The following is a 24,872-nucleotide window of genomic DNA, read 5'->3' on the forward strand; positions in this document are numbered from 1 at the left end:
ATTCATATATCTCTCTACTTATTTAGGTATTCTTTAATTTCTCTTAGCAATACTTGGTAGTTTTCAGTGTATAGTTCTTCCTCATCTTTGATCACATTTGTCCCTAAGTATATTATATTTTTGATGCTATAAAATTGGTATCGTTATTTTTTAAATGTCAATTTCAATTCACTACTAGTATGTAAAAATACAATTGATTTTTGTGTGTTAATCTTGTGTACTGCACCTTGCTGAACTCATTTGTTAGCTAAAAAAAAAAAAAAAAAAAAAAAAAGGTGTGTGTGTGTGTGTGTGTGTGTGTGTATTCCTTAGGGTTCTCTCTATATGATAATGTACTCTGCAAACTGAGATAGTTTAGCTCCCTCCTTTCCAATCTGTATGCCGTTTACTTCTTTCTCATTACTAACCTCTCAGGTTAGAACTTACAACACAATATTGAGTAGAAATGTCCAGAGTGGGCATCCTTGTCTCGATCCTGCTCTCAGTCTTTCACAACAAGTTAAATGCTAGCTGTGGGCTTTCATAGATGCCCTTTATCAAGTTGAAGAAGTTCACTTCTGTTTTCTCATTTTATGAGAGTTTTTATTAGGAATGGATAAATTTTGTCAAATTCCTCCCCCCCGCACACACACCTATTCAACTGACCATGTTATTTTTCTTTTTTAGTTTGTTAATACAGTAAATTATATTAATTAAACATTAATGAAACCTTGTATTCCTGGGATAAACCCTACTTGGTCATGATGTATTATTATCCTTTTTGTTTATTGCTGTATTTTATTTGTTAAAATTGTTTAGAATTTGTTTATGTTTATGAGTAATATTGGTCTATAGTTTTATTTTAATGTCTTTGTCTGCTTTTAGTATGAGGGTAATGCTAGCCTTACAGAAAGAGTTAGAAAATGTTTTCTTTTTCTTTTTTTTCTTCAATTTTCTGGAAGTTTCCAAAGAATTGTTAAAACTTCTTCTTTGGTCATTAGGTACATTTCACAATGAAGCCACTTAGGCCTGGAGCTTTCTTTATGAGAGGTTTTTAACTAATTCAATTTCTGTAATAAGTATTGGCCTACCAGATTATTAACTTCTTTTAAGTTCATTAATTTGCGTATTTAAAGGAATTTATTTGTCTAATTTGTTGAGTTTATTGGCAGAAAGATATTTTTCTTTGTTCTTTTGATTCTAGTTTCTTAAAGTGAAACTGAGGTAATTGATTTAAGACTTTTTTCTTCTTTTTCTAATATAAGTGTTTAGTGATATAAATTTCCAAATTGATATGCTGTGTTTTTATTTTTATTCACTTCAAAATGCTCTCTAATACTACTTTGATTTCCTTTCGATCCCTGGGTAATTTTGAAGTGTGTCATTTAGTTTTCAAATATTTGGAGATACCTTTGTGTTATTAATTTCTAATTAAACTTTATTATAGTCAGAAAATATAGTTTGAGTGTCTTTAAATTTTTAAAATTTGAGATTTAAATATTATGGCCCAGAATATGGTCTATCTGGTAATGTGTGCACCTGAAGAAATATGTATTTTGCTGCTTGGTGGAGTATTCCATAAATGTCAATTTAGTCAAGTTGGTTATAGTGTTGTTCTAATGTTCTATGTTCTTACCAATAATATGCTTGTATCCATTATTGAAAGAAGTATTGCAACCTCTGACTGCAATTGTAGGTTTATCTGTTTATATCTCCTTACAGCTCTATCAGTAATTGCTTACTAGTACTAGTATTTATCTGAGGCTCTGTTATTTGAAGCATAAATATTTAGTCCCTTTGATGAACCAACTCTTTTACTGCTGTAAAATTGACTTTTTCTTAGTAATAACATTCTCTGTTCTGAATTCTACTCGGTCTGATAGTAATATAACCAAACCACATTTCTTTTGATTAGTATCAGCATGGTAGTCAGTCCTCATTATTCACAGATTCTGTATTTGCAAATTCACCTACTATTTAAAATTGATTTGCAACCTCTGGTACTTTTGCAGTCATTCTCAGACATGCGCAGATTAGCAAATAATACAAGTCACCGATGCACCTGTTTCCAGCAGCGGTGTGCCAAGTTGATGTTCTTCCTTCTCATTTCAGTTCATACAGAGATGCCCAGGGACAGAGAGACAGGAGGGGCAAGGGCAGTGCAGCACAAGAAGCTCCAGCTCTGGGGGAGGTTGGGTGGGTTGAATCTTGACCCTGTCACCTATTAGTGGGGTGCCTCAGGCAAGTCATTAACACTTCTAAACCACATTTTCTCTTTTGTAAGATAAAGAAAATAGAATATTTAAGATGAAAATCTATGTGAGCTACACACACATATTTCACTTAGGTGCAATAGTTCAGTATTCACTCAGTGTTCATGGAAACTTTATAGACTATAACAACTATGAATAATGGTAATTGACTATGTATATATTGTCTATCCTTTTACTTTCCATTACTTGTATTTTTATATTTAAAGTATTAAAATCTATTTCCTGTTCACAGCATTTGGTTGGGCCTTGTCATTTTTTTAAAAAAAATAACTGACAATCTATGCATTCTATTTTGGGTTATTTAGACCATATATATTTAATGAAATTATTTATATGACTAGAGGCCCGGTGCACGAAATTCATGCATGGGGAGGGGGGGGGTGTCCCTCAGCCCAGCCTGCACCAACTCCAATTTGGGACCCCTTGCGGGATGTCCGACAGCCCGTTTAAGCCCGATCCCAATGGGAAGTCACTTAACACTGGGATCGGGCCTAAATGGGCAGTTGGACATCCCTCTCACAATCCAGGACTGCTGGCTCCCAACCGCTCACCAGCTTGCCTGCCTGATTGCCCCTAACCGCTTCTGCCTGATCACCCTCTAACCACTCCCCAGCCGACCCGATTGCCCCTAACTGCCCTCCCCTGCTGGCCTGGTCACCCCTAACTGTCCTCCCCTGCAGGCCTGGTCGCCCACAACTGCCCTCCTCTGCTAGTCCGGTCACCCCTAACTGCCCTCCCCAGCTGGCCTGGTCACCCATAACTGCCCTCCCTTGCCAGCCTGGTCCCCACCCCAACAACCCTCCCCTGCAGGCCTGGTCCCCACCTCAATTGCCCTCTCTTGCTGGCCTGGTCACTCCCAACTGCCCTCACCTGCTGGCCCAGTCACCCCTAACTGCCCTCCTTTGCCAGCCTGGTTGCCCTTAACTGCCCTCCCCTGCTGGCCTGGTCTCCCACCAACTGCCTTCCCCTGTAGGCCTGGTCACCCCTAACTGCCCTCCCGTGCAGGCCTGGTCCACCCCAACTGCCCTCCCTTGCCAGCCTGGTCACCCCTAACAACCCTCCCCTGCAGGCCTGGTCCTCACCCCAATTGCCCTCTCTTGCTGGCCTGGTCACTCCCAACTGCCCTCACCTGCTGGCCCGGTCACCCCTAACTGCCCTCTTTTGCCAGCCTGGTTGCCCTTAACTGTCCTCCCTGGAGGCCTGGTCTCCCGCCAACTGCCTTCCCCTGTAGGCCTGGTCACCCCCAACTGCCCTCCCCTGCTGGTCTGGTCACCCCCAACAGCCCTCCCCTGCTGGCCTGGTCTCCCCTAACTGTCCTCCCCTGCAGGCCTGGTCGCCCGCAACTGCCCTCCCCTGCTGGCCCGGTCCCCCCCAACTGCCCTCTTCTGCTAGTCCGGTCACCCCTAACTGCCTTCCCCTGCAGGCCTGCCGTCCCCCCCAACTGTCCTCCCCTGCTGGCCTGGTCGCTCCCAACTGCCCTCCCCTGCTGGCCTGGTCACCCCCAACTGCCCTCCCCTGCTGGCCTGGTCTCCCCCTACTGCCCTTCCTGCTGGCCTGATCTCCCACAACTTCCCTCTCCTGCTGCCCTGGTCACCCCCAACTGCCCTCCTCTGCTGGCCCGTTCACCCCTAACTGCCCTCCCTGCTTGCCTGATCGCCCACAACTGCCCTCCCCTGCAGGCCTGGTCCCCCCTAACTGCCCTCCCCTGCCAGTCTGGTCGCCCCTAACTGTCCTCCCCTGCATGCCTGGTTGCCCCCAACTGCCCTCCCCTGCAGGCCTGGGTCCCCCCCCTCCAACTGCCCTCCCTTGTTGGCCTTGTCTCCCCAAACTGCCCTCCTCTGTCGGCCTGGTCACCCCCAACTGCCCTCCTCTGCTGGCCTGGTCACCCCTAACTGCCCACAACTGCCCTCCCCTGCAGGCCATCTTGTGGTGGCCATCTTGTGTCCACATGGGGGCAGCCATCTTTGATCACATGTGGGCGGCCATCTTGTGTCTTGGATTGATGGTCAATTTGCATATTGCTCTTTTATTAGATAGGACTAGTTTTAAACCTGCAATTTACTACATGTTTTATATTTGACCCATGTATTGTTGTTTCCTTTCCCCTCTTTTTAAGGTTTATTTTGGGTTATTGGAAGTCTTGTGATTACATTTTATTTCCTCTGTTATCTTATTTGTCATAACTCTTCATTTTCATATTTAGTGATTGCTTACATCTTTAATTTAACATAGTCTAACTGCAATTGATTTGATAACTCTTTACATGTAGTCTAAGAATATACTTATAATACCTTACAATAGTATACAGTACTTCCATTTCTTCCTTCCCAACCTTCGTGCATTTGCTATTATACCTTTTACTTTCACGTGTTTTAAATTCCAAACTACATTGTTTTTATTTTTTTAAACACTCAGTTATGTTTTAAAGATATTTAAATAAGCCCTGATCAGTGTGGCTCAGTTGGTTGGAGTGTCATCCAATACAATGAAAGGTAGTGGGTTTGAAAAAAAAAGATATTTAAATAATATTAAAAATCTTATATATTTACTGGTATATATGTAGTTACCATTTCTAGTGCTCTTCATTCCTTTGTATAGATCCCAATTTCCATCTGGTATCATTTTCCTTCTTCCTAAAGAACTTTAACACTTCTCATAGTGTGGGTCTACTGATGAAATCTTTTAGCTTTTCTATATCTATATAATTCTTTATTCTTCTTTCACTTTTTAAAGGTATTTTTTCTGGGTATAGAATCCGAACTTGACAGACTTATTTTTTTCAGTACTTCTTTCAGTTTTTAAATGTCTTTTCACCTGAAGTGTTCCTGATGAGAAATCTAATGCCATCCTAATTTTTTCTTATTTTATGTATTTTTTTTTTTCTGGATGCTTTCAAGATTTTCTTTGTCACAGAAAAAAATCATTGTGAACAATCTGATTAGATTTTTTTTCATGATATAGTTTTCTCCATGTTTCTTATGCTTGGGGTTCAACAACTGTTATTAATCTATGAGTCTAGTTTTCATCAAATTTAGAACAATTTAGGTCATTATTTTTCAAATAATTTTTCTCTCACTTTTTTCTCCTCTAATTTGGGGACTTCAATCACATGTATATTAAGCCACTTGAAGTTGTCCTGTTGTTCACTGATGCTGTTTTCATTTATTAAAATTCTCTCTTATCTTTGTGTTTCATTTTTTTCATAGTTTTTATTGCTGTACCTTCAATTTCACTAATATTTACTTCAGCAGAGTCTAATTTCCCATTAAGTCCATCAAGTATATTCTTTTTTTAAATACATTTTTATTGATTTCAGAGACAGGAAGAGAGAGACAGAGAGAGAGAGAGAGAGAGAGAGAGAGAGAGAGAGAGAGAGAGAAAGAGAGAGAAACATCAATGATGAGAGAGAATTATGGATTGTCTGCCTCTTGCATGACCCCTACTGGGGATATAGCCCACCACCCGGGCATGTGCTCTGACCAGAAATTGAACTGTGACCTTCTGGTTCATAGGTCAACACTCAACCATGGAGCCACACCAGCTGGTCCCATCAAGTATATTTTTTATCTCCACACACTATAGTTTTTATTTCTAGAAGTTTGATTGTGTCTTATAAATACCTTTTAAAATCTCTACTCAACTTTTTAATATATGGAATGCAACTATAATATCTGTCTTTAATGTCTTTGTCTGCTAATTCTAACATTTATATTGGTTGTGGGTCAGTTTAGGTTGATTGATTTATCTCTTTGTTGTTGCTCATATTTTCCTGCTCCTTTGTATGCCCACAATGATAGCACTAACAGCACTTCTCCTTTCTGCAGTCTTCTCTTGGCACCAGTCCCGAGCTAGCTTCACTATCACCTCATCCACCACTGCATGCTCACCTACTCATCTTTGGGATCGAAAAGTAAATTTTGCCTCAGCAGAGAGAGAGTTACTATCGTTCTCCTTCCATACTTTTTGTCAGTCACATCGACTCCGTGGGGTCACCACAGCAGGGACTGGTCCTCCTCATCACCATGCCTGTGCCCTCGCCAGTCCCTCTGCCCCAACATCCTCTCTGCTTTAATTCAAGGAAGCGTCATCTCCTCTTGAAAACTTTCCATAAACCTCTTCCATCCCTCTCCTACTTTCCTCCCAGTCTGAGTACACTATCTCTCCTCCACGCTTTCTTAATACCCTCCATCCTAGTGGTTTTCAAAATCTACTGAAAGTTCCCTTGTCCTTCTCTCTAATTGGGGGTGGAAATAGGGTCCATCTGGTCCATCTCTGTATTTCCAAACCTCAGCAGAGCCAGGTGTGTGCAGAGCTCTCTGTCAGGACTGTTTGCTGGTGAATATATGGCTGCACATGGCTCTTGCCCCTGCTAAGCACTGATATGAGGCTGTGTGGACACTGCTTTATGGGGAGAGCTGCCCTAAAAAAAAGGAGTTACATTAATTAAGTAGAACAAATCATATTGGATGCTTTTGTCAAACTGCCTGACTTTGGCTCGAGATGAGCGCTCTAATGAAATGCTTCTCAATCGCCTCGGTCGGGGTCTGCTGAAATGGGTAATTACAGCCTTGACAATACATTACTTGTACTGTCAACAGTTTTTTGTTCTCTCTCTTGCAAAATGCAGAGTAAAGTGGAAAATGCTGTGGGAACTCAGTGGCATTTAGTTTATTGATATGATGCCGTGGAGCCTTTCTTTAACCTGGCTGTGACAGCAATAGTGTGGGGACAAGTATTAGGTTTGGAATGCAATGGGAAAGCCATCTTACACCCTGTGCACCACTCTTCCCATCTCTAAAATTAAACTGATGGAAGAGAACGCTTGTCCCACCATGGGAGTTACTATGATGATGGATGGCTGAGATTCAATGCTGTCTTGCCCTGGCCATGCCAATTCCTTTTCATTCAGCTTGTTACTCTGCAGAGGGAGAAATGACCAGCAGGTCTCATTTTCTTCTTTGAATGGGGAAGTTGTGAGCAAGCCATGGCATAGAAAGGCCATTCTACTGGCATTTTGTGCAGAAAACCCAGGGCTGCCATGCTGGGTGTGCACTCTCTGAGAAGCAGGGCTGTGGTGGTGCACACAGGAACATCTGCATGGGGGAGTGGGACCTGAAGGGACCTGGTCTGAGACTTTAGGTGCCCCGGGTCCTGCCCAGGTCCTCCAAGGGCCAAGGAGATGGGTATTTTGGGGGTAGAGCCCCAGTCAGGAAGCTCTGCTGTGGGTTCACCCCATCACCTGGCTACTACAAGGACTGTGTCCTTAGCTGGAGGCTCCTACTCAGCAGTGTCAGATGAACTTAAGCCAGGCCAGAAGCATAGCTGATCAGAAGGTAGCAGCTGGGGCTAGGAGGTCTGGCATCGGATGATGTGATTGCCGAACTCCTTCAGTACACTGACAGCCAGTTCTCCGGCGGCCAGAGCTGCCAGACACAGAATTCAAATATATATGAAAGACTGCTAGGCACTCACAGCGTCTCTGGGACTGCAGGGTCAGTCTTGGAGGCTGTCTAGCCAGGGAAGTGCCCAACCCATCCATGAGGCTTCCCTGGGCCAGATCCCATGATTGCTAAACACAGACACCACCCAGCAGCCAGAAACAGGCATCTGAAGTCCACCCTGCACCCAATGGGGACCGGGGACTGCACACCGTAAGTCCACCTGCTGCCCCTGAAAAGCCAGGATGTTTTCACCATCTCCTGCAGCCCCAAAGGGATCCACGCGGCATCTCACATTTCTGGCATCTGAGTGGAGGACATACATAGAGTCCAGGTGAGTGTCTGCACCTGGCCTGACCGGCGGCCGAGGGAGCAGGGGCTGCCTCCTATCATGGCAGGGAGGACGCGTACACGGGATGGGAGTCCCCTTAGGGAGGCAGTTCCAAATCAACCAGTGGGCCACAGTGTGACTAGCACTCCCTGCATCTCCCAAAGCCACATGTCATTGTCTTCCTCCATCAACAAGTCCCGTTCTGGTCTCTTCTAGGTCAGGGGATGCCATTGTCATCCCCCAGTCCACTGGTGCCAGCCGAGAACTGGGCTTGGTTCCTCACTCACCTGAGCACTTCCATCCAGAGCATCTCCAAGTCACACCCACTCTGCCTCCTGCACAGCTCATGATCTTGTCCCAGTTCTGCTCACTGGGTCCAGGCCCTCGCCACCTCACCTGGCACAGCGACCCCTTTCTCCTGGCTCCAGGCCTTGGGCTGCCCACACCACCTCTTCTCCCTGCCGTGCCTGCTGATATCACTGCAGTGTCAACCCTCAGGCTTCAAGTCCCATGGCGGGTCTCCACTGCCTTCAAGAGAGAATTCAACCCCCAGATCCTGTGGTAACTTTTATGTTTACTTCTTTACTCTCATGCATTGAGTACTCCAATAATATTCTTATTCTCTAACAGAACAATAAACAGCTGCAGTGTACCGTGTACATACTGTATATGCCATGTCGATGCCTTCGCAGTGTCTGCGGAGGTGAGCGCCATCTTTCAGCAGAAGACACCGGGGCCATGGCAGCCCCGGCATTCCAAATAGGTCTGCCGCCTCCCAAGCCACGCCTTCAGCCAGGCCTCCGTCAGCCCGGTCTTCACTGCATTTCTTGCTGCTGGTTGAAGAAGACTGCTTTCTCCCGCTTCTATTTGGTGTTCCTTCCCTCCTGCTGCAAATGGCACCCTTCTCTGTTCCTACCTGAGTGTCACTCTGCTGCTCATTCTGGGACAGACTCTTCAGAGAAGTCTTTCCCACTCACCCTGCCCCATCGCAGGTGCCCCCGACAGAGCCTCCCCACAGAGCCGGAGCCCGCACGCCCAGACCAGCTTTGCCAGCGGGCACGCGGACTGCAGCCGGCCGCCTGTGAGCCCAGCTTGGCGTCAGCATGGGCCTGGGCAGGCCACCTTCCCCAGAGAGTGACGGGTGGAGCGGTGCGGGGACATTTACCTCCCACCCTCTTGTCCCATCAGCCATGCCTCCGGGGAAAATACGGCTCCTCTGCTAAGTATTATTTCAGCTCCTCGCCCTCAGGAGGCTGCTCTATGAAACACTCGCAATGGGCCTTCTGGTTAAGCAGATCCTAAAGAGCAGCGTTCCAAAGAGCCCACATGCTTTGTCCTTCAGGCTGTACTTTGAGAAGAACGGGGTGATTTCTGAGAGAAAAGGTCGGGGTGGGAAAGGGGATTCTGTGTCATATAAATGAAATGCAGAGGCCCGTCCTCCTGCCCTGGGCTCTGGTCACTGCACCGCGACAATGCTGCCGGCTCTGTGGCTTCAGAGGGTGACGGCGCAGGCTCCTGGGAGTGTCATGGGAGTCACGCTCAGGCCGACTTCTTAGCTAAGTACTAAGCTTCCAAACAAGCCATGTTTGCCTTCTTCATGCCTATGAGATCCACCCGTAATTTCTCTTCACTTCATACCAGAATAGGAGCAAACCAGTTTTCCCTTAAATTTTGTCAGCCTGTCTATTTTTAAAAAATATATATTTTATTGATTTTTTACAGAGAGGAAGGGAGAGGGATAGAGAGTTAGAAACATCGATGAGAGAGAAACATCAATCAGCTGCCTCCTGCACACCCCCTACTGGGGATGTGCCTGCAACCAAGGTACATGCCCTTGACCGGAATCGAACCTGGGACCCTTGAGTCTGCAGGCCGACGCTCTATTCACTGAGCCAAACCAGTCAGGGCAGTCAGCCTGTCTATTGAAGGTAAAGGGTCTGCCCGCCCCTCCTGGCTCAGAGCATCTCAGACAGGGACACGGTCTGTGTCTCAACCAGCCCTGGGTGGGAGGTGCTGCCCAGCTGCAGACCCTTCAGCGCCCGGCACAGGGAAGGCCTGAGACTGAGCGGCAGCCACAGCCTCAGCCTCACGGGAGAGTCCCAAAGCACCTGTTACTCTTATTAGTGCACTCAGTCCTCCTGCTGTAGCCAAACATATACATTGCTCATCAGTTTCCGTTTCCAGGACAGGGTAAGTCATCTCTCCTGGAGGTCAGCAGGGGTCAATGATGACAACAAGCCATTCCCACCGTGAGCTGATTGAGACCTGGGCCAAACTGTTTCTACGATTTGTGTACCTGAGACCCCAGCCCCTTGACAAATTTCCGGAGAGTGAGGTCCCTGGAAGACTAGTACATACCTGTGGGGACAGTGCTCCGGGCCCGGCTAGCCGCTGGGGGAGCTGAGTGCCACAGACAGCTGCCCCCCGGGAGAGAGGCTGCCTGGTGCTGGGCCTGGGGTGAGGCGAGGGGCAGGGCTGCTCTCACGGCAGTGGCAGGGCTGCTCAGGCTCCCACTGCCTGGATGGATGCTTGTGGCCATTCCTTTGGCCAGTGGAGACCCTCCAGCCACATTATTCCCAGGCGGCCCAGCCCCTCCTGAGGGAGCCCTGAGGAAATAAAGAGAATGAATTCAAGTGACAGTGCAGACAAAACCACCCCACATGAGCTCTTACACACTGGCCTTTCCGAGCTGAGAGCCACGCAGGCCAGGAGAGCATCCTAAAACAAAGCCCGGATAACCCTTGTGGGCAAACAATGCCCAGAGCTCCAGCTGAGAGGGCACCCTCTGTAAATCTTCATGGGGGCTAACTCTCAGTATGAATAGTCAAGAAGTAGCAAAAGAACCCTGAAAAACAGAGGCATTATTCCAATCAATAAAATATTTTGTACCAGAGCTACTGTTTTGACTCATTCTAACAAACAGCTGTGTGCCCCAAACACCTCCAGAAAGAGCGATGGCTCAGTCACATCCCACGGGGCTTGGACCCATCTGGACGTGGTGGGAAACAGTGGCAGGACCCACTCCCTCTGGACACGCCACTGCCTTGCTCTGCCGGCCTCTGGGAAGGGCACCAATAGACCACGTCCCGCTGAGAGATGTCAGGGAACGTGCAGCTTCTTTCCAGAAAATAGATGCCCTTTCAGCCCCTGGTTTCCTGATGAAGCCAGTGTAGAGTGTTTAAGAAAAACAAATGGAAAACAGCACACTTTGCATATTGGTGCTGTGGGGTGCAGAATACAGTGGAGGCGGGTTTTGTAAGGTGTTTAGTTTCAGGGGACTGGAATGTCTTCCATTTGTCCAAGAGCTCAGTAAACTCCCCTTTGTCCTCTGGGGATCTCAGTCATGAGACACCAGAAGCCACACCTGGGAGAGAACAGGCTCTGCCAGGCGTGGCTCCGAGCCAGGTCAGAGGCCCCTCTCCAGGTGGCTTGGTACCATTGGGTCTGACTTCAAATGGTCATTGAGTCAGGCTGCTGCAGAACAGCTGTGGGAAAAGCCTCCTGGGGAAGGACCCGACTGTCCAGGGGCTGGGCAGCACCTTCCCTCACTAGCCCGTAGAGCGGCCTTGAGATTCACTTCCAGCACGAACCTGTTAGCTGGCCAGCCAAAACCATGACATCTAAAAATCACATCTGCTACCTGGTGAACTCACTTTTGCCCTCGGAAATTTTTAAAAATTAAATAAAGTGGGCTTGCAAATTATGGGCCTTCCCAGGAATGGCAAGAGGTGGAGCCTGCCTCCAGCTGGCACTGCCCATCAGGCACTTAGAAGTGTGGACATCGAGCACCAAGGCAACGTGGAAGCAGTTTGGTTTTTTCACAGCGGCTTGTTTCAAAGCGGGTATAACCCCAAGGGCCGCGTCTCCAGTTTTCTTGTGTGCCCTGGATGTTGACACAGCTCTGAACCCTAAAGGGCTTCCCTGAGCGAGACGGACTGAAGATCAAGCAGTGCCCTCATCTCAACGGGAAATTCTCAGACAGCTCTGGATAACATTTTCATTGAATTTTTAAAATTGCTGTTTTAATAAAAATAACATAACAGACATTTTGTAAGACACAGGAAAGCACAAGGAAGAAAAACTTTTCTCTATAATGCTACCAGTTAATAATTGCTGACTTTGGGGAGTACATCACTTTTCCTTTGTACATACGCATGTGCGGGTGTTTCATGTAGAACAGGTCCATGTGACTGCACATGTGCTGCTGTACTCTCACTGTGCACAGTCCCCCCCCCAACCCCCCCACACCCACACTCACACCCACACCCACATCTGTGAGATCTTGCCCTGCTTGGTGACTCTGCCCCCACTTAACTGCTACTGCCCTGACTGCAGCTCATTCTGCTCCCACCCTCTCCCTGGGCAGCCAGTGTCTGCTCCGGGAAAGACAAGCAAACCTAATTCAGAAGGTGAAATGCTTGCTACCTAGAACCCTTGTTCAAGGGGACTCTGAGCTCACAGGGCTGAACCCCACGGGCAGGGGCTTCCTGGCTGCCTTCTGAACTGTGTTTTTGGGTGGCCCAGTGATGACAGCTGCAGGGAAATGGGAGGGGGGATCCTCCGTCCTCTCCCAGGCAGCGACTACGACCTCACCTGGAAGCAGGAGTCACATAGTTTCCTGGGAACACCCCAGAGAGCCCAGACCTCAGGGATGTGCCCTTGAACCAGCCGTCCTGACACTTCTCCAGGACATAGTACATCTCGCCCTTGCGCAGCTCCAGCTCGTCACTCTTCTGGGGCTTGTAGGTGTAGAGCGCCAGGTACCTGCAGGCAGAAGAAGCAGGGCCAGGATCAGTAGTGGCAGGCAGGACGGGCATAGGGCCACTGTGTCCCCTGAGTCACATGTGAGCTCTTCTGTGGGTGAACTCAACCTAAGGGTAGTTGATGCCTCTGGGGACTGGCACACACAGCATGTGGCATGCTCTTCCCAGTAAAGCAATGAGGGGCTGGGGGAGGGGCATTCCTAGCACTGCCAGGTCCAGGGAGGCACTGGCAGGGAAGGGGCAGAGCTCTGCCCGTGATCCTAGAGTCCATGGTCACGCCCAGCCCTGTGCCTACCCAAGCAAGTGTGCAGCCAGGAGCACCTCCGACCTGACAGCTCAGTGAGGCTCCTTGAGCCGTGAGAGGCCCTGGGGTGTCAGAAGCAGATCTGGGGCGAGGTCGTAGGGCTCCCCTGTTTTTGTTTGTTTGTTTACTATTTTCTACACTGTCTATAACTTGATGCTCTGGGGCAAGAGAAATCTTTAGGAGAAACAGGGAGCACGAGAACAAGCTGGAATGGGCTTTCCTCATTTAGTCCCCGGCCTGGTCTTACCATCGATCTGAGCTGTCAGAGGCCTCGAGGCCCTGGGTAGAGAAAAGGCAGCCTGGGTAGGGAATTCTTGGTTGCATTCTTCCTTGCAATATTTGTACCACAACTAATTACTTAAATCCCACTAAAAAAAAAAAAAAAGCTAATTTGAAGACAAGGAAAGAACAAACTTAGTGGTGGAAATTCCCACTTAGGGCCCAGAAAGTGGGCCTCCAAGCTGCCAAGAGCCACGGCAAACCCCTTCTGTAACATAACTAGTGACCTGACCCCAGCCTCACAGGGTACTGTGAGGCCTGGGAAATGCAAGTGCTTTGCCGCTTGGGGTTTGAAGAATGGTTAGTGTGAGCTGATAGAACTGTGAGGCGTTCCCTGCAGGACACAGACCCATTAGACGTTGCCCCTCCCGAGGGCTGCCTGGAGTCCACAGGGCCCTCTGTGGGTGGGGAAGCTGAGGTGCCATCTGGGCTCCAGATTCCCCGGAGGATCAGCTGGGCTTCCCCCAACCACAGCTCAGTGCTTGCTCCCTCACAGGCCTGACTCCCAGCGGCAGCCTCCCCCAATGCAGGGCAGTCCTCCCCCAATGCAGGGCAGTCCTCCCCCAATGCAGGGCAGTCCTCCGTGCGCGGCAGGAAACCCGACTTAGCGCTAGTGCTGCCGAGGACCCGCCTGCACCCACAGGCCCCCAGGCTGGCTTGCTGTCAGTCGGCCCTGCTGGCGCCTTCACAAGTGTCCACACTGCCCACCAGGCTCCCACTCTGTTCAGGGTGACTTTCTGCCCTTCCCCTGTGCGTTCTTCTCCATTCCCTCCAGGCCAGGGCCAGGTTCTGCTCTCTCTCTGAAGGTGATCAGCATAACAGGGTGCAGGAGGGCAGGTACTGTGCTGCTGCAGGAGCTTCCCACAAGGCCGGTGCTGTCAGAGGAGGCTGGGTTGTGGGCTCAGCCCCCTGGTGCCTCGCCACAGCCTCAGCAGGGACTTACGTTACTGGGTCTTAGTGTACTGAGCTCAGACTGGTCAAGCCCACTGCAGCCCAAGGTGCAGAGCCAGCCGTGTTACGGATCTGGGCAGAAGCGATCCCGTCCCGTGTGAGGCATGGTTCCCAACATCACAGAACGTGGGGGCTATGTAAACATTAGAAGGCAGCTTGGCGACCTCTTCCTGTCCCCACAGGTCCTTCCCTCCCCTCCCCTGGCTCTGAGAAACCCACGGAGAAGTGGAGGTAAGACTCACTCCTAGCCCAAGCAGTGGCCTATTTACTGACCCGAAGTGTGGCCTCCAGGACCAGACAGTTATGCCCCAGGAAGCCCTACAAGGCAGGCGGATGAAGAGCAGACAAGCCCAGGCCAGGGGATGAACTTTGGGTGGCCTCCCAATACAAGGCAGTGAGGAGGGAGGGTGTGGGCTCCTGCAGGCCTGAGTGTGTCACGGGAGAGATGAGCAGCTGCCTCCTGCACTGGGTGAGCAAACTGAGAGCCCCCTTTGTGTTTCAAGACAACCAAAGCCTTGGGAAATCAGTGCCCATGGGAACTCTAATATGCTAGGAGTGGGTAAGAACACCCTTCGACCATTGGCTGACCTGAGCGATCAGGCCTTTCAATTATGTGGGCTCACATTTCCGAGCTTGCGACTTGACCTGCAGAAGGTAAACCCCACACGGACGAGGATGGCTGGAGTCATTCTGTCACAGACCTTCTGATAGCCTGGCTGGCGCGTGTCACAGACCCCTGGCTCACAGTAGCACGCTCGCTGCTACCCTTGTCTCTATGCAGGCGGCCCTCTCATGCACAACCTCAGACCACCTTTGAACATGACTACAGCTACTGTTTTGGGAAGGACAGACAGACAGAGAGCAACCACATTCCCACCCTACATGCCTGCCACCAGGATGCACGAACTGCTAACTTCTTAAAGCTAAAAAGGATAGATGAGTGATCAGGTTAATCGGATAAACTGATGAGGTCACTGGATTGTTTTCTCCCTACTGATAAAATAAGAACTGTGATTTCAAAGGTCACGTTCTCAAAGTTGACTGTGCACAGCGCTGTAATGTATGAGATATCACCTGCTACGATGCTTGGGGCTCGGTACAAAAAGCCACGCGAAGCACACAGTGAGCCAGGCTGTAGCATTGCTGCCCATGGTTCCTCTGCTACGCAAATGATCGCCGGGACGGGCAGACACATCTCCGCCAAAATGCTCACCGTCCTTTCGAGGACAGTATCTGACACGGGAGTCTTCCTTCTGTTCCCCAAATGGAAACCAGCCCACACGGACGGCTGTGCTCTGGGAGGAGACAGAGGAGAGCAGAGGGACGGGGTCCCCGATGGCAGAGTGGGGTGGGGTGGGAAAAGAGGTCTTTCCATCTCCACACAAAATGAAAAACCTGCATGGTATGGGAGGTCTGTGCATAGTGGGGCCCTCCAAAATGTGCCCACCACACCTGGGAGTGACGTTCTTGGAACTGTGCTACCTTTGGGGTCTCAAAGACAGAGCAGCCTTCTTGGGTGGCTGATGTGATGCAGAGTTGGGGACTTTGGGCCAACACCGGGAGTCCTCTGCACCTACGAGGGGTAAGGCTGTGGCTCTCATTGAACAAGGAAACATCTGTTGAAGGCCTGTGTACTGGGCATTCATTGTGAGACCCAAAAGTGAAACACCTGGGCCTTGCCCTGGAAGGGTTCACGGTGTCCTGCCTCTCGTTTGGGGAAGTCCACTAGGGCCCAAGGGTCTCCTGTGGATGAAGATCTATTTTCTCAGGGAAAGGAAGTCCAGTGCCAGAAGAGCAACCATCACCACCATCCTTCCCCACCTGCCTCCTCGGCCCAGGTCTGAGTGGAAGCCATTGGAGCTTACCCAGGAGACCCAGTCAGAACACAGCACCTTCTGTCCAGTTTTGCTGAAAACGTGAGTTTCAGCCTAAAGACATCTAGAAGGTAGTGTACTAATCTATGCTCCACTCGGGAAGCTAGGTTAAATGTAGGTAAGCCTCAATTTCCTTTTGTTTACCTGGATGATAATAACCTACTCACAGCATTGTGGGCAAATAAAGGGAGGATGTTCATGATTTCCTACCTGTCTCCAGGTAAGGCAAACGTTTCCACTAGGCTTAGGGAGGCAGGGAAGCATGTACCAGGGTATTTAAGCTACTTCTAGGAAACCTTCTGGAGCTTGGCAAGTTGCTTTTTCAAGAGGCATTTTGCTTGAAATACATTTTATTCTGCACCAACACATATTCTAAATGTCCTTCTGACTGCATAGTATCTGTGAAACTTTCCCTTCCCAATTATTGACCAAATTCTTATTCTCCACCTTAGAACATTCACTCAGGTAACTGGCTCATTGCAAACGAAAGAGTAGAAGGCAGTCTAATTCCTCAGAACGCTATTTAAGTGGGGAATTTTTATACTGCACGTATCTTTTAAGAAATGTAATTTAACAAGAGTAGGTTCTAAGCAAGGCAAGCATGTCACTTCCAGCAGTGACTCATCAGGGTGTATTTGGCTGTGACACACAGCTGCTGTGCATGGGCATGGCAGTTACAGCTGCTAAGATGCTGAGCTACTCTGAGCAGCTAGTAACTAGCCACCATGAAGACTCCATGACCACCCACTGCGCAGCATCCTCCCACTCCGGCCTGCAGCCCACACCTTCTCAGGGGCCTGTGAGGTGTTCTCTTTGCTATGGTTGATCCCCTCCTGATTGGCCAGTGCCTGTATCATCAAATATTTTTTTTAAATATATTTTATTGATTTTCTACAGAGAGGAAGGGAAAGGGATAGAGAGCTAGAACCATAGATGAGAGAGAAACATCGACCAGCTGCCTCCGGCACCCCCCCCACTGGGGATGTGCCTGCAACCAATGTACATGCCCTTGACAGGACTCGAACCCGGGACCCCTCAGTCCACAGACCGACGCTCTATCCACTGAGCCAAACCGGTTTCGGCGTCATCAAATATTTTGATTATGCCCTCTGCTCATAATACATGTCCTAGGGACAATAACATTTAAAAACCGGCTAGAGTTTTCTGCACTTTCCTGTCAGCAGTATTATTAGATGTACATAATTAAACTGACCAACTAGTGGGCAGCCAGTGTGGCTCAGTGGTTGAGTGTTGACCCATGAACCAGGAGGTCACGGTTTGATTCCTGGTCAGGGCACATGCCCGGGTTGTAGGCTCGATCCCCAGTAGGGGGCGTGCAGGAGGCAGCTGATGAATGTTTCTCTCTCATTGATATTTCTATCTCTCTATCCCTCTCCCTTCTCCTCTCTCTAAAATCAATTAAAATATTTTAAAAATAAAATAACCAACTAGTAACAAATGAGACCCCTATAGAAACCATACATTTCCATGCTAGCAGGGTGAGGTGGAGATGCTGAAGGCATGGGACCCCAAAACATAAACAGCAGCTCACACATTGAGAGGCAGCTGCCCTTTGGGAGCCATGTCCTGCTGTTCAGCCGCTGGGTTGGATCCGGCAGAGGAGTCCTGTAAACAGAGAAGAAGAGAGTGAGCTGACAGGTGGCTCTGCCCAGGGAAGAGAAAGACAACGTCATGAAGCATCTGTCCTCTCCTCGGGGTCTACTTGCCTGGGTTGTTAATGACGTTGTTGTTGTTTTTGTTCAATATACTGGGGAGAGCTTGGTGCCCAATGACGGGCCCACGGCAGCTTTCCAGAGCCCTTCTGGAGCAGCTGCTCAGAACCCCTCTCTGTGGCTGCATCTGGGTCCATCAGCACCACTCTATGCTGAATATGGAAGAAGGCAGTTTCGGGAAGCTCATCTTTATTCTTAGAGCTTGAATGAATTATTCTTGTGTTTGTAAAAAGAACATCCAGACAAAACCTTTCATGTTATAAAGCCTGGGCTCATTGAAAAGTTGCATTCCCAGGAACTGAAGATTAATCTCTACAGAAATCTGGTCCTTTGGCTGTGGACAGAGGGCAGGCTATAGGGCAACAGGACTGACAGAGCCTAGCATCTCCCACCTCAGCCCTGAGGGACTCAGAGCTTCAGGGTTTATGGTGCAAGGAGATGACTGGAGGGACCTCTGCTTCCAGATGGTTCCTTACAATCAGGTGCGTGTTAAGTTGGCTGAGGGAAGTGGTTAAGGGCCAGCAGACAGATCTGGGCTGTGCATAATCTCGCTGAGGCGATTCCTGCACAGAGATCCCTGTAGACCCAGCCCATGAGAAACAACATTGTCCCCCATCTCCTCACTACCCAGCTCACCCATCCAGCCCCAGGCATCCTTAGGGCAGCACCTTGTCTTCCTGTTCAGATGCCACAATGAACTGAATTGTGTCCCCCAAAAGGTATGTCCAAGTTATAGCCCCTGGTGGCCGTGAAGGTGGCCTTATTGGAATAATGGTTGTTGTAGATATAGGTAAGGATCCTAAAATGAGATTACCCTTGATTAGAGTGGGCCATAAATCCAATAACAAGTGTCCTCACGAGAGAGAGAGAAAAGGAGAACAGAGAGAGGGAGGAAAGCCACTTGAAGAATGAGGAAGAGACTGGAGAGATGCATCTCTAAGCTCAGGAATACCACGGATTGCTGGCAGCCACCAGACGCTGGGAGAGAGGTCTGGGATGGATTCTCCCTCAGCCTCCAGAAGCAGCCAGTCCTGCCTACCAACACCTTGATTTTGGACTTCTGGCTTCCAGAACTGTTGCTTTAGTGGTACTGTTTGTGGTACTGTTACAGCCGCCCCAGGGAACTAATAGAACTCAATTCACTAACCAGTTCTGCCCTTGCTCAGCTGATGAGCTACAAGTGCTAAGGCAACCTTCCAATCCATCCTGGGTGGTCGACTTCCCTCCTCCACAGGGATCATGAAAGGTGCCAGAAACCACAGCATGTCCACCACCTCTAAGAAGTTAGAAATTCTATTTCTTCTTGTTTAAACAACGAAGTGCCTGGCAGAATGAGAGCATGCAACACAGAGGCATAACTTCCCTCATTTCTCTAAGACACTGTGAAGTTTCAAAGGACTTCCCACTCCAAACTCCAGCACCTGCGAGAGCCTGCTTTCCAGAGGCAGCCCCTCCCCAGCCATCCCTGTGGCTGATGCAAGACACTGCTTCCTGGGGTGCTGTGTGGGAATGGGCTAATCCCCAACCATCCCTGTGGCTGATGCAAGACACTGCTTCCTGGGGTGCTGTGTGGGAATGGGCTAATCCCCAACCATCCCTGTGGCTGATGCAAGACACTGCTTCCTGGGGTGCTGTGTGGGAATGGGCTAAAGGTGGGGGACATTCCTCTGCTGATAGATGTGGGGGACTTCTGCCTGCTCATCACACCTGCTGAGCCTAGGAGGCGGGGACAGACCAGAAAGCATTCGCCATCAAAGCTTGGGAATGTGGAGGAGTTCACCACAGCTGGCCAGGGACCTTCTCCACAGGCTGCAGGCTGGGGTGGGCACCTGGTTCCAGACCCTTACCTCCCCTAGGGTATGGATAAGCGCCCCTAGTGCTGGGTTCCCCACAGCTGTCCCTTCTTGGATGGTCCCTGGAGAAAGCTGTGGGCAGGATGTCAGGGCACTGCACTCACTCACTCAGACACGGGCAGGTGGCTCCATGTTGGAGGTGACAGCCGAGGCCTGGGAGCACCCCATGTGCCACTCGCAGGCTGAGCAAAGTCAGACCTGGTCAGTGAGCTGTTGAGAAATGTTCCCTCCCTCCCCCCTCGGCTCTGCACACAAGCAAGAAAGTGGTGTGACAGTCAGTTGAGTTGTAGGGTTGTTCTGCCTCCGTGAGGCAGGATCTAGGTCCTCATTGATGTCTGCTGACCACTGATGGTCAGGACTGGCTCGGGCACAGACACAGCCTCTACGCCCATTGTGGGCGTGCATGGGGGATGGCCAGCACTGGACATGTCATTACAGACATGGGGTCCCAGAAATGCCAGGCCACAGGAATATACAACTGGGACCTCACCTGAGGGTGTGGCCAGGGAGGGCTTCTGTGAACAGGGAGTGGGCCTGTTAGGTGAGGTGGTGAGGGTCGGATGGTGAAGGAGGAGCAGAGTAGTCTGTCCAGCAAGGGCTGGCAAAGGCAAGCTCAGCAAATCTGAAGAAACTGAAAGAAAGGAAAAGTGAGTGGTGAGGAAAAGTGCCCAGAGCCAGTCTGTGTGAGGCCTTCTGAGAGGGATTCCGGTCTTCACCTTGAGGGCAGAGGTGCCCTGGAAGGCTGGCAGGAGAAAGACAGAGACGGAATCAGACCCATGACTCACAGGGGGGCCCCTCAGGAAGCATGAGGAAGGTCAGGTCTGGGTCAAGGGCATGGGGATGGAAAAGGTCTGGCATGTATAGGAGGTCATGGGTAAGAACAATTACAGCAAAAATAATAAAGACCACTCCCCCATCCAGAGCTCACCAGCATTTCTTCTGGAATAATGCACTTAATATTCAAATAAGCCTATAAAGTGGGGGTTTTTTAAATCAGCATTTTATAAAACGAGGATCTGAGGCACAGAGAAGTTAGGTGAATGGTTCACATTCATACAGCCAGTACATGGCCATGACTGGGCTGAAACTCGGGCAGTCTGATGTTGGAGGCCATGTGCCTACTCACCACGTCGTCTGCATTAGTTTCTCATGGCTGCTGTAACAGGTCATGACACTTAGTGACTGAAAACAGCACAGATACACTATCTGACAGTTCTGAAAGTCAGAAGTCCCAAAGCAAAGGTTGGCAGGACTGTGCCCTCTGGAGGTTCTCAGGCAAAATCCATGCCTGGTCTCTTCCAGCCTCTATAGCTACCAGCTCCTCCCTCCCCTCCACTTCCCCAGCTGGTGGTCTCTGCCTCCATCTTGAAAGCCAGCAACGTATCACCTTCAAATTTCTCTCTCTGATCTCTGCTTCTATCATCTCATCTTCTCTCTGACTCCAAACCTCTTGTCTTCCTCTTATAAAGACCTTGTGATGTGATTACATTGGGTCACTGGGCAATCCAGCATAATCTCCCATCTTTTGCCAAGTAGAGTAACACATTCACGTTCTGGGGTCAGGACAGGGATATTTGGGAGTCCGTCTTCCCTCCTTTACCAACAGGACTAGTGGAGTCATGAGCTGAAGGGCACAAGGGAGGATGATGAGCCGAGCTTCTGGCCTTGGCAGCTGGCCAGATGGGGGTGTCATGTGCAGAGATGGGGAGTGTGAGATCTGGGAACCATCAGAGTTGGATGTGTGGAGACTGACATGCTTGAAGACGGTGACATGAGGATGAAGCGATGCCAGCTGAGCAAAGGGGAAGGGCCTGCAGGCGGAGGTTTGGGGATCACTGGCATGTAGCTTATCTAATCAGCAATGCAGCCTGCCAGTTAAGTTCTTAGCATTCAAGTGTGTGAGCCCGTGTTTGTGTGACCTTGGACACAGAGCCTCCACCTCTAAGGTTTACTAGTAAGTAGGAGTCAGGACTGCTGCCCTCAACTATGTGGCAGCAGGGATGGAACTTACCTCCCAACTAAAGCAAGTGAAAAATCAGGCAAAGTATGTGAACCAATGGTTCCCCAAATTTTGAAAATTAATAAAGGACAGGTAGATATACCTGAGAGATGAGAAAATAGGATCATAAACTCTCCTGTCTTCTATGTTAGTTGGAATATTAAGTGAGATCGTTTAATTTAAGCCCTCAATAAATGCTGCTATTATTACTGAAGCCAAGGTAGGAGGTGGATGAAATGGCCTGAGGGAAAGTGGGGTGCGGAGAAGATAGCCTGTGGACCACCATGTGGCAGAGAGCTGGCAAAGGGGACAGAAAACAAGCAAGAAGCACTGGTGTCTCTGGGTTCAGGGGAGCAACAATTTCCCAGGAAGCTGTTGTCAATCATGCTGAATGCTGTCAATCATGCTGAATGCTGTCAATCATGCTGAATGCTGTCAATCATGCTGAATGCTGTCAGGAAGGTCAGGAGAGATGAAGGCCAGAGGAGCCCTTCAATGTGCGGTGCAGACACTCACTGGGGCTGGCAATTCTTGTTAGCAATGAACCCTAAGACCTGCAAACAATTTCTATTTATAATATAGAAAATTTGGAGCAACCTAAATGTCCCACGCCAGAAGGTTTGATGGCAGATGACACCATGCACAGCAAACAGCCGTGAGGGGAATTCACCGAGTGGTGTGGAGGGCTGTGGGAAGTGCCTCAAATGGAAAAGGTGGCTAGAGAAATGCGTGTGTAGGCTTACCTCATTTCTGTAAAAGATACATGTATTTCCAGGGGAAAATGGTCTGGAGATTTATATACCAAACTAGGGGCCCGATGCACGAAATTCATCGTGCAAGAGTAGGCCTTCCTTCCCCTGGCTGTCGGCACTGGCTTCCCTCCAGCACCCGGGACCCGGGCTTCCCTTGCAGCCCTGGCTTCGTCCAGTCTAATTAGCATATTACACTTTTATTATTCTAGATGATAAACATTTGTACTTAAGGGAGTTGGGATTTGGGATAATTATTTTTAAATCTATGTGTTCAAATTTTTCATCATTTTAATACCAACAAGCAAAATGGTTTTCTGATACATCGTCCAAGTCATAAAAAGAATAATAAGGTTAAGTTATTTGAGACCTGTTTTAAGACCAAGCTCTGGGTGATGGTGATCCTTGTTTTCCTGGATCCCACATGTGCCATCTTTATGGGGATGCCAGGGGCAGACAGGAGGAGACCACAGAGTGTCCCTGAGGACTGGCCCAGGTGGCTGCTGGAGCACACAGGCAGAAGCCATTACCTGGGCACCACGCAGAGCAGATACACACGATGACTGGCTCAGAGGAATCCTAACCCATGACTCTGTCCAAATAAACTCTCCTGAAACAGCCTGCCCAGCCCTGCACACGCAGAGCACCAGGTCTGAGTCTTGCTGTGACCAAAAGGCAGCCTGTGTGGAGTCTCCACTCCCAATGCTCGGGCCACTCAAGTCGCAACTCAGTAGGAGGCAATGACGCCTTTGGCCAGGACAGTCAGAGGAGACTGACACCCGTATGTCAGGCGGAGGGAGAGGCTGGCTGACTGTGGACTGTGCAGTATTAAGGCTCAAGAACCCATCTTTGCCAGCATCTGCCAACTTCGCTGGGTGACCCGTACACTGAACACGCCACATGGCAGAGTGTTTGGAGGGTCAGGAAGGACTAGGGCAGGGAGGGCTGCCCAGGCGCCTGGTAAGAGAGCTGCATCTAAAGAAAGCCTCAGGGCCGAGCATCCGGGCAGCTTTGCTGGAAACCTGGCCCTCATTTGAAACTTAATACGACAAATACTACCAAGCAAACGTGTGGGATTTCAAAGCAGACTCTTACCTAAAGCTGGAATGGAGGAGCAGAGAGGTCACACTTGTGAATACATTTTTTTCCCTGAAGGTCAAGATGGAGAGTATCTAAAGCAGACCCGGCTGAGCGTGTTTCCTGCCTTGCCTCTGCGTGTGCAGTGCAAAGCCCAGAGGGAAACAGAGTGTGACTTCCTGCAGTAGACAGGGTCCCCCCACCCTCCTGTGAGTCAGACCTTCATTTCTATTATTGCTGATATGAGGTGAGCAGCAATGTTGCAGTGGCGGTAAGTGGAGGGTACCCCCAGGGACAGCTGAGCAGAAGGCAACCGATGGGACGCTGGGGCCTCCTGAGAGGCAGCAGGGCCCTGCTAACTCCTGACAGGTGTCACAGAACAAACGCAGATCTCCTTTAGGTGACTGGGAATTGGAAGTGTGATGCACGCGCAGGCTTCCCAGTCAGCACCAGGCTGCCTGGAGGCTCTTCCCCTCAATGAATCACTCCGAGGACACACGGGACAAGAACACGCTGGTTTCAGACTGATTGAATGCAACACCAGGGCTTCCTGTGGCCCTGACCTTCCAGCTCGGCCAGGCTGGCAGGCTTCCCCGGCCCTAGGCCCCCACACTGGAGCCTGTTCACTCCTAAGAACATATCGCTAATACTGCTTGATTTTGAATGGGCCTTAAGGGGTTGATGAAGCTTTGGCGGGAGTGAGGCAAATCAGGCAGGGATAAAAATAAGGAAGGAGAACGGGCTCCAGCTGCTTTTAGATAAAAATACTTGGGAATACAGACTCGAAACAGACGTTCTTCCTGTCTCTGAGATCACGAGGCTCAAAGCCCAGCCCAGCCTTGGCAGACAAGATTGTGCCTCTGGCTCAGCACAGAAGGTTTTTGCCTGTGACAGGCAGGGTCACGTGGTCTTCTTTTTCAGAGGACCCCATAATGGAACCACGCTGGGTTCAGCCCAGGCAGGTGAGCACTCTCCGATGTGGGGAGCCAGCCGATAACCCGGGGATGCTGGGGCCTTGGTCCTCAGAGCTACTGACCCCACAGAATGGATGACTCCAGCAATCCCGTTGGGCCTAATGTTAAAAAAACAAACAGCCCCTAAGCATTTAACACAAGCCAAGCATGCGGAAGGGGTCAGCTGCTCAGGTCATGGGTCAGAGGTGATGCCCTCATCAAATGAAACTCCATGGTGCCAGCAAACAGAGGGAAAGCAGGTCTGGGAGCCCAGTAATGCTGCCCCTGGTGCCCCGCCCACTGCTCTGTAAGCACA

General features: G+C 49.5%; 1 protein-coding gene across 1 annotated transcript in view; it reads right to left on the minus strand.

The window, feature by feature from the left end:
* Positions 1–24,872, minus strand: part of SH3RF3 (SH3 domain containing ring finger 3) — a 289,194-nt gene that overhangs the window by 24,555 nt on the left and 239,767 nt on the right. Inside the window, exons 5-7 of the mRNA XM_008154106.3 lie at positions 17,745–17,818; positions 12,615–12,785; positions 10,380–10,627 (exon numbers count right to left, since the gene is read on the minus strand). Of these exons, the coding sequence (XP_008152328.2) occupies positions 10,380–10,627; positions 12,615–12,785; positions 17,745–17,818 (493 nt within the window). The remainder of the gene's footprint in view (positions 1–10,379; positions 10,628–12,614; positions 12,786–17,744; positions 17,819–24,872) is intronic.

The sequence above is a fragment of the Eptesicus fuscus genome, chromosome 9 (genome assembly GCF_027574615.1).
Source record: "Eptesicus fuscus isolate TK198812 chromosome 9, DD_ASM_mEF_20220401, whole genome shotgun sequence".
Taxonomy (NCBI): Eukaryota; Metazoa; Chordata; class Mammalia; order Chiroptera; family Vespertilionidae; genus Eptesicus; species Eptesicus fuscus.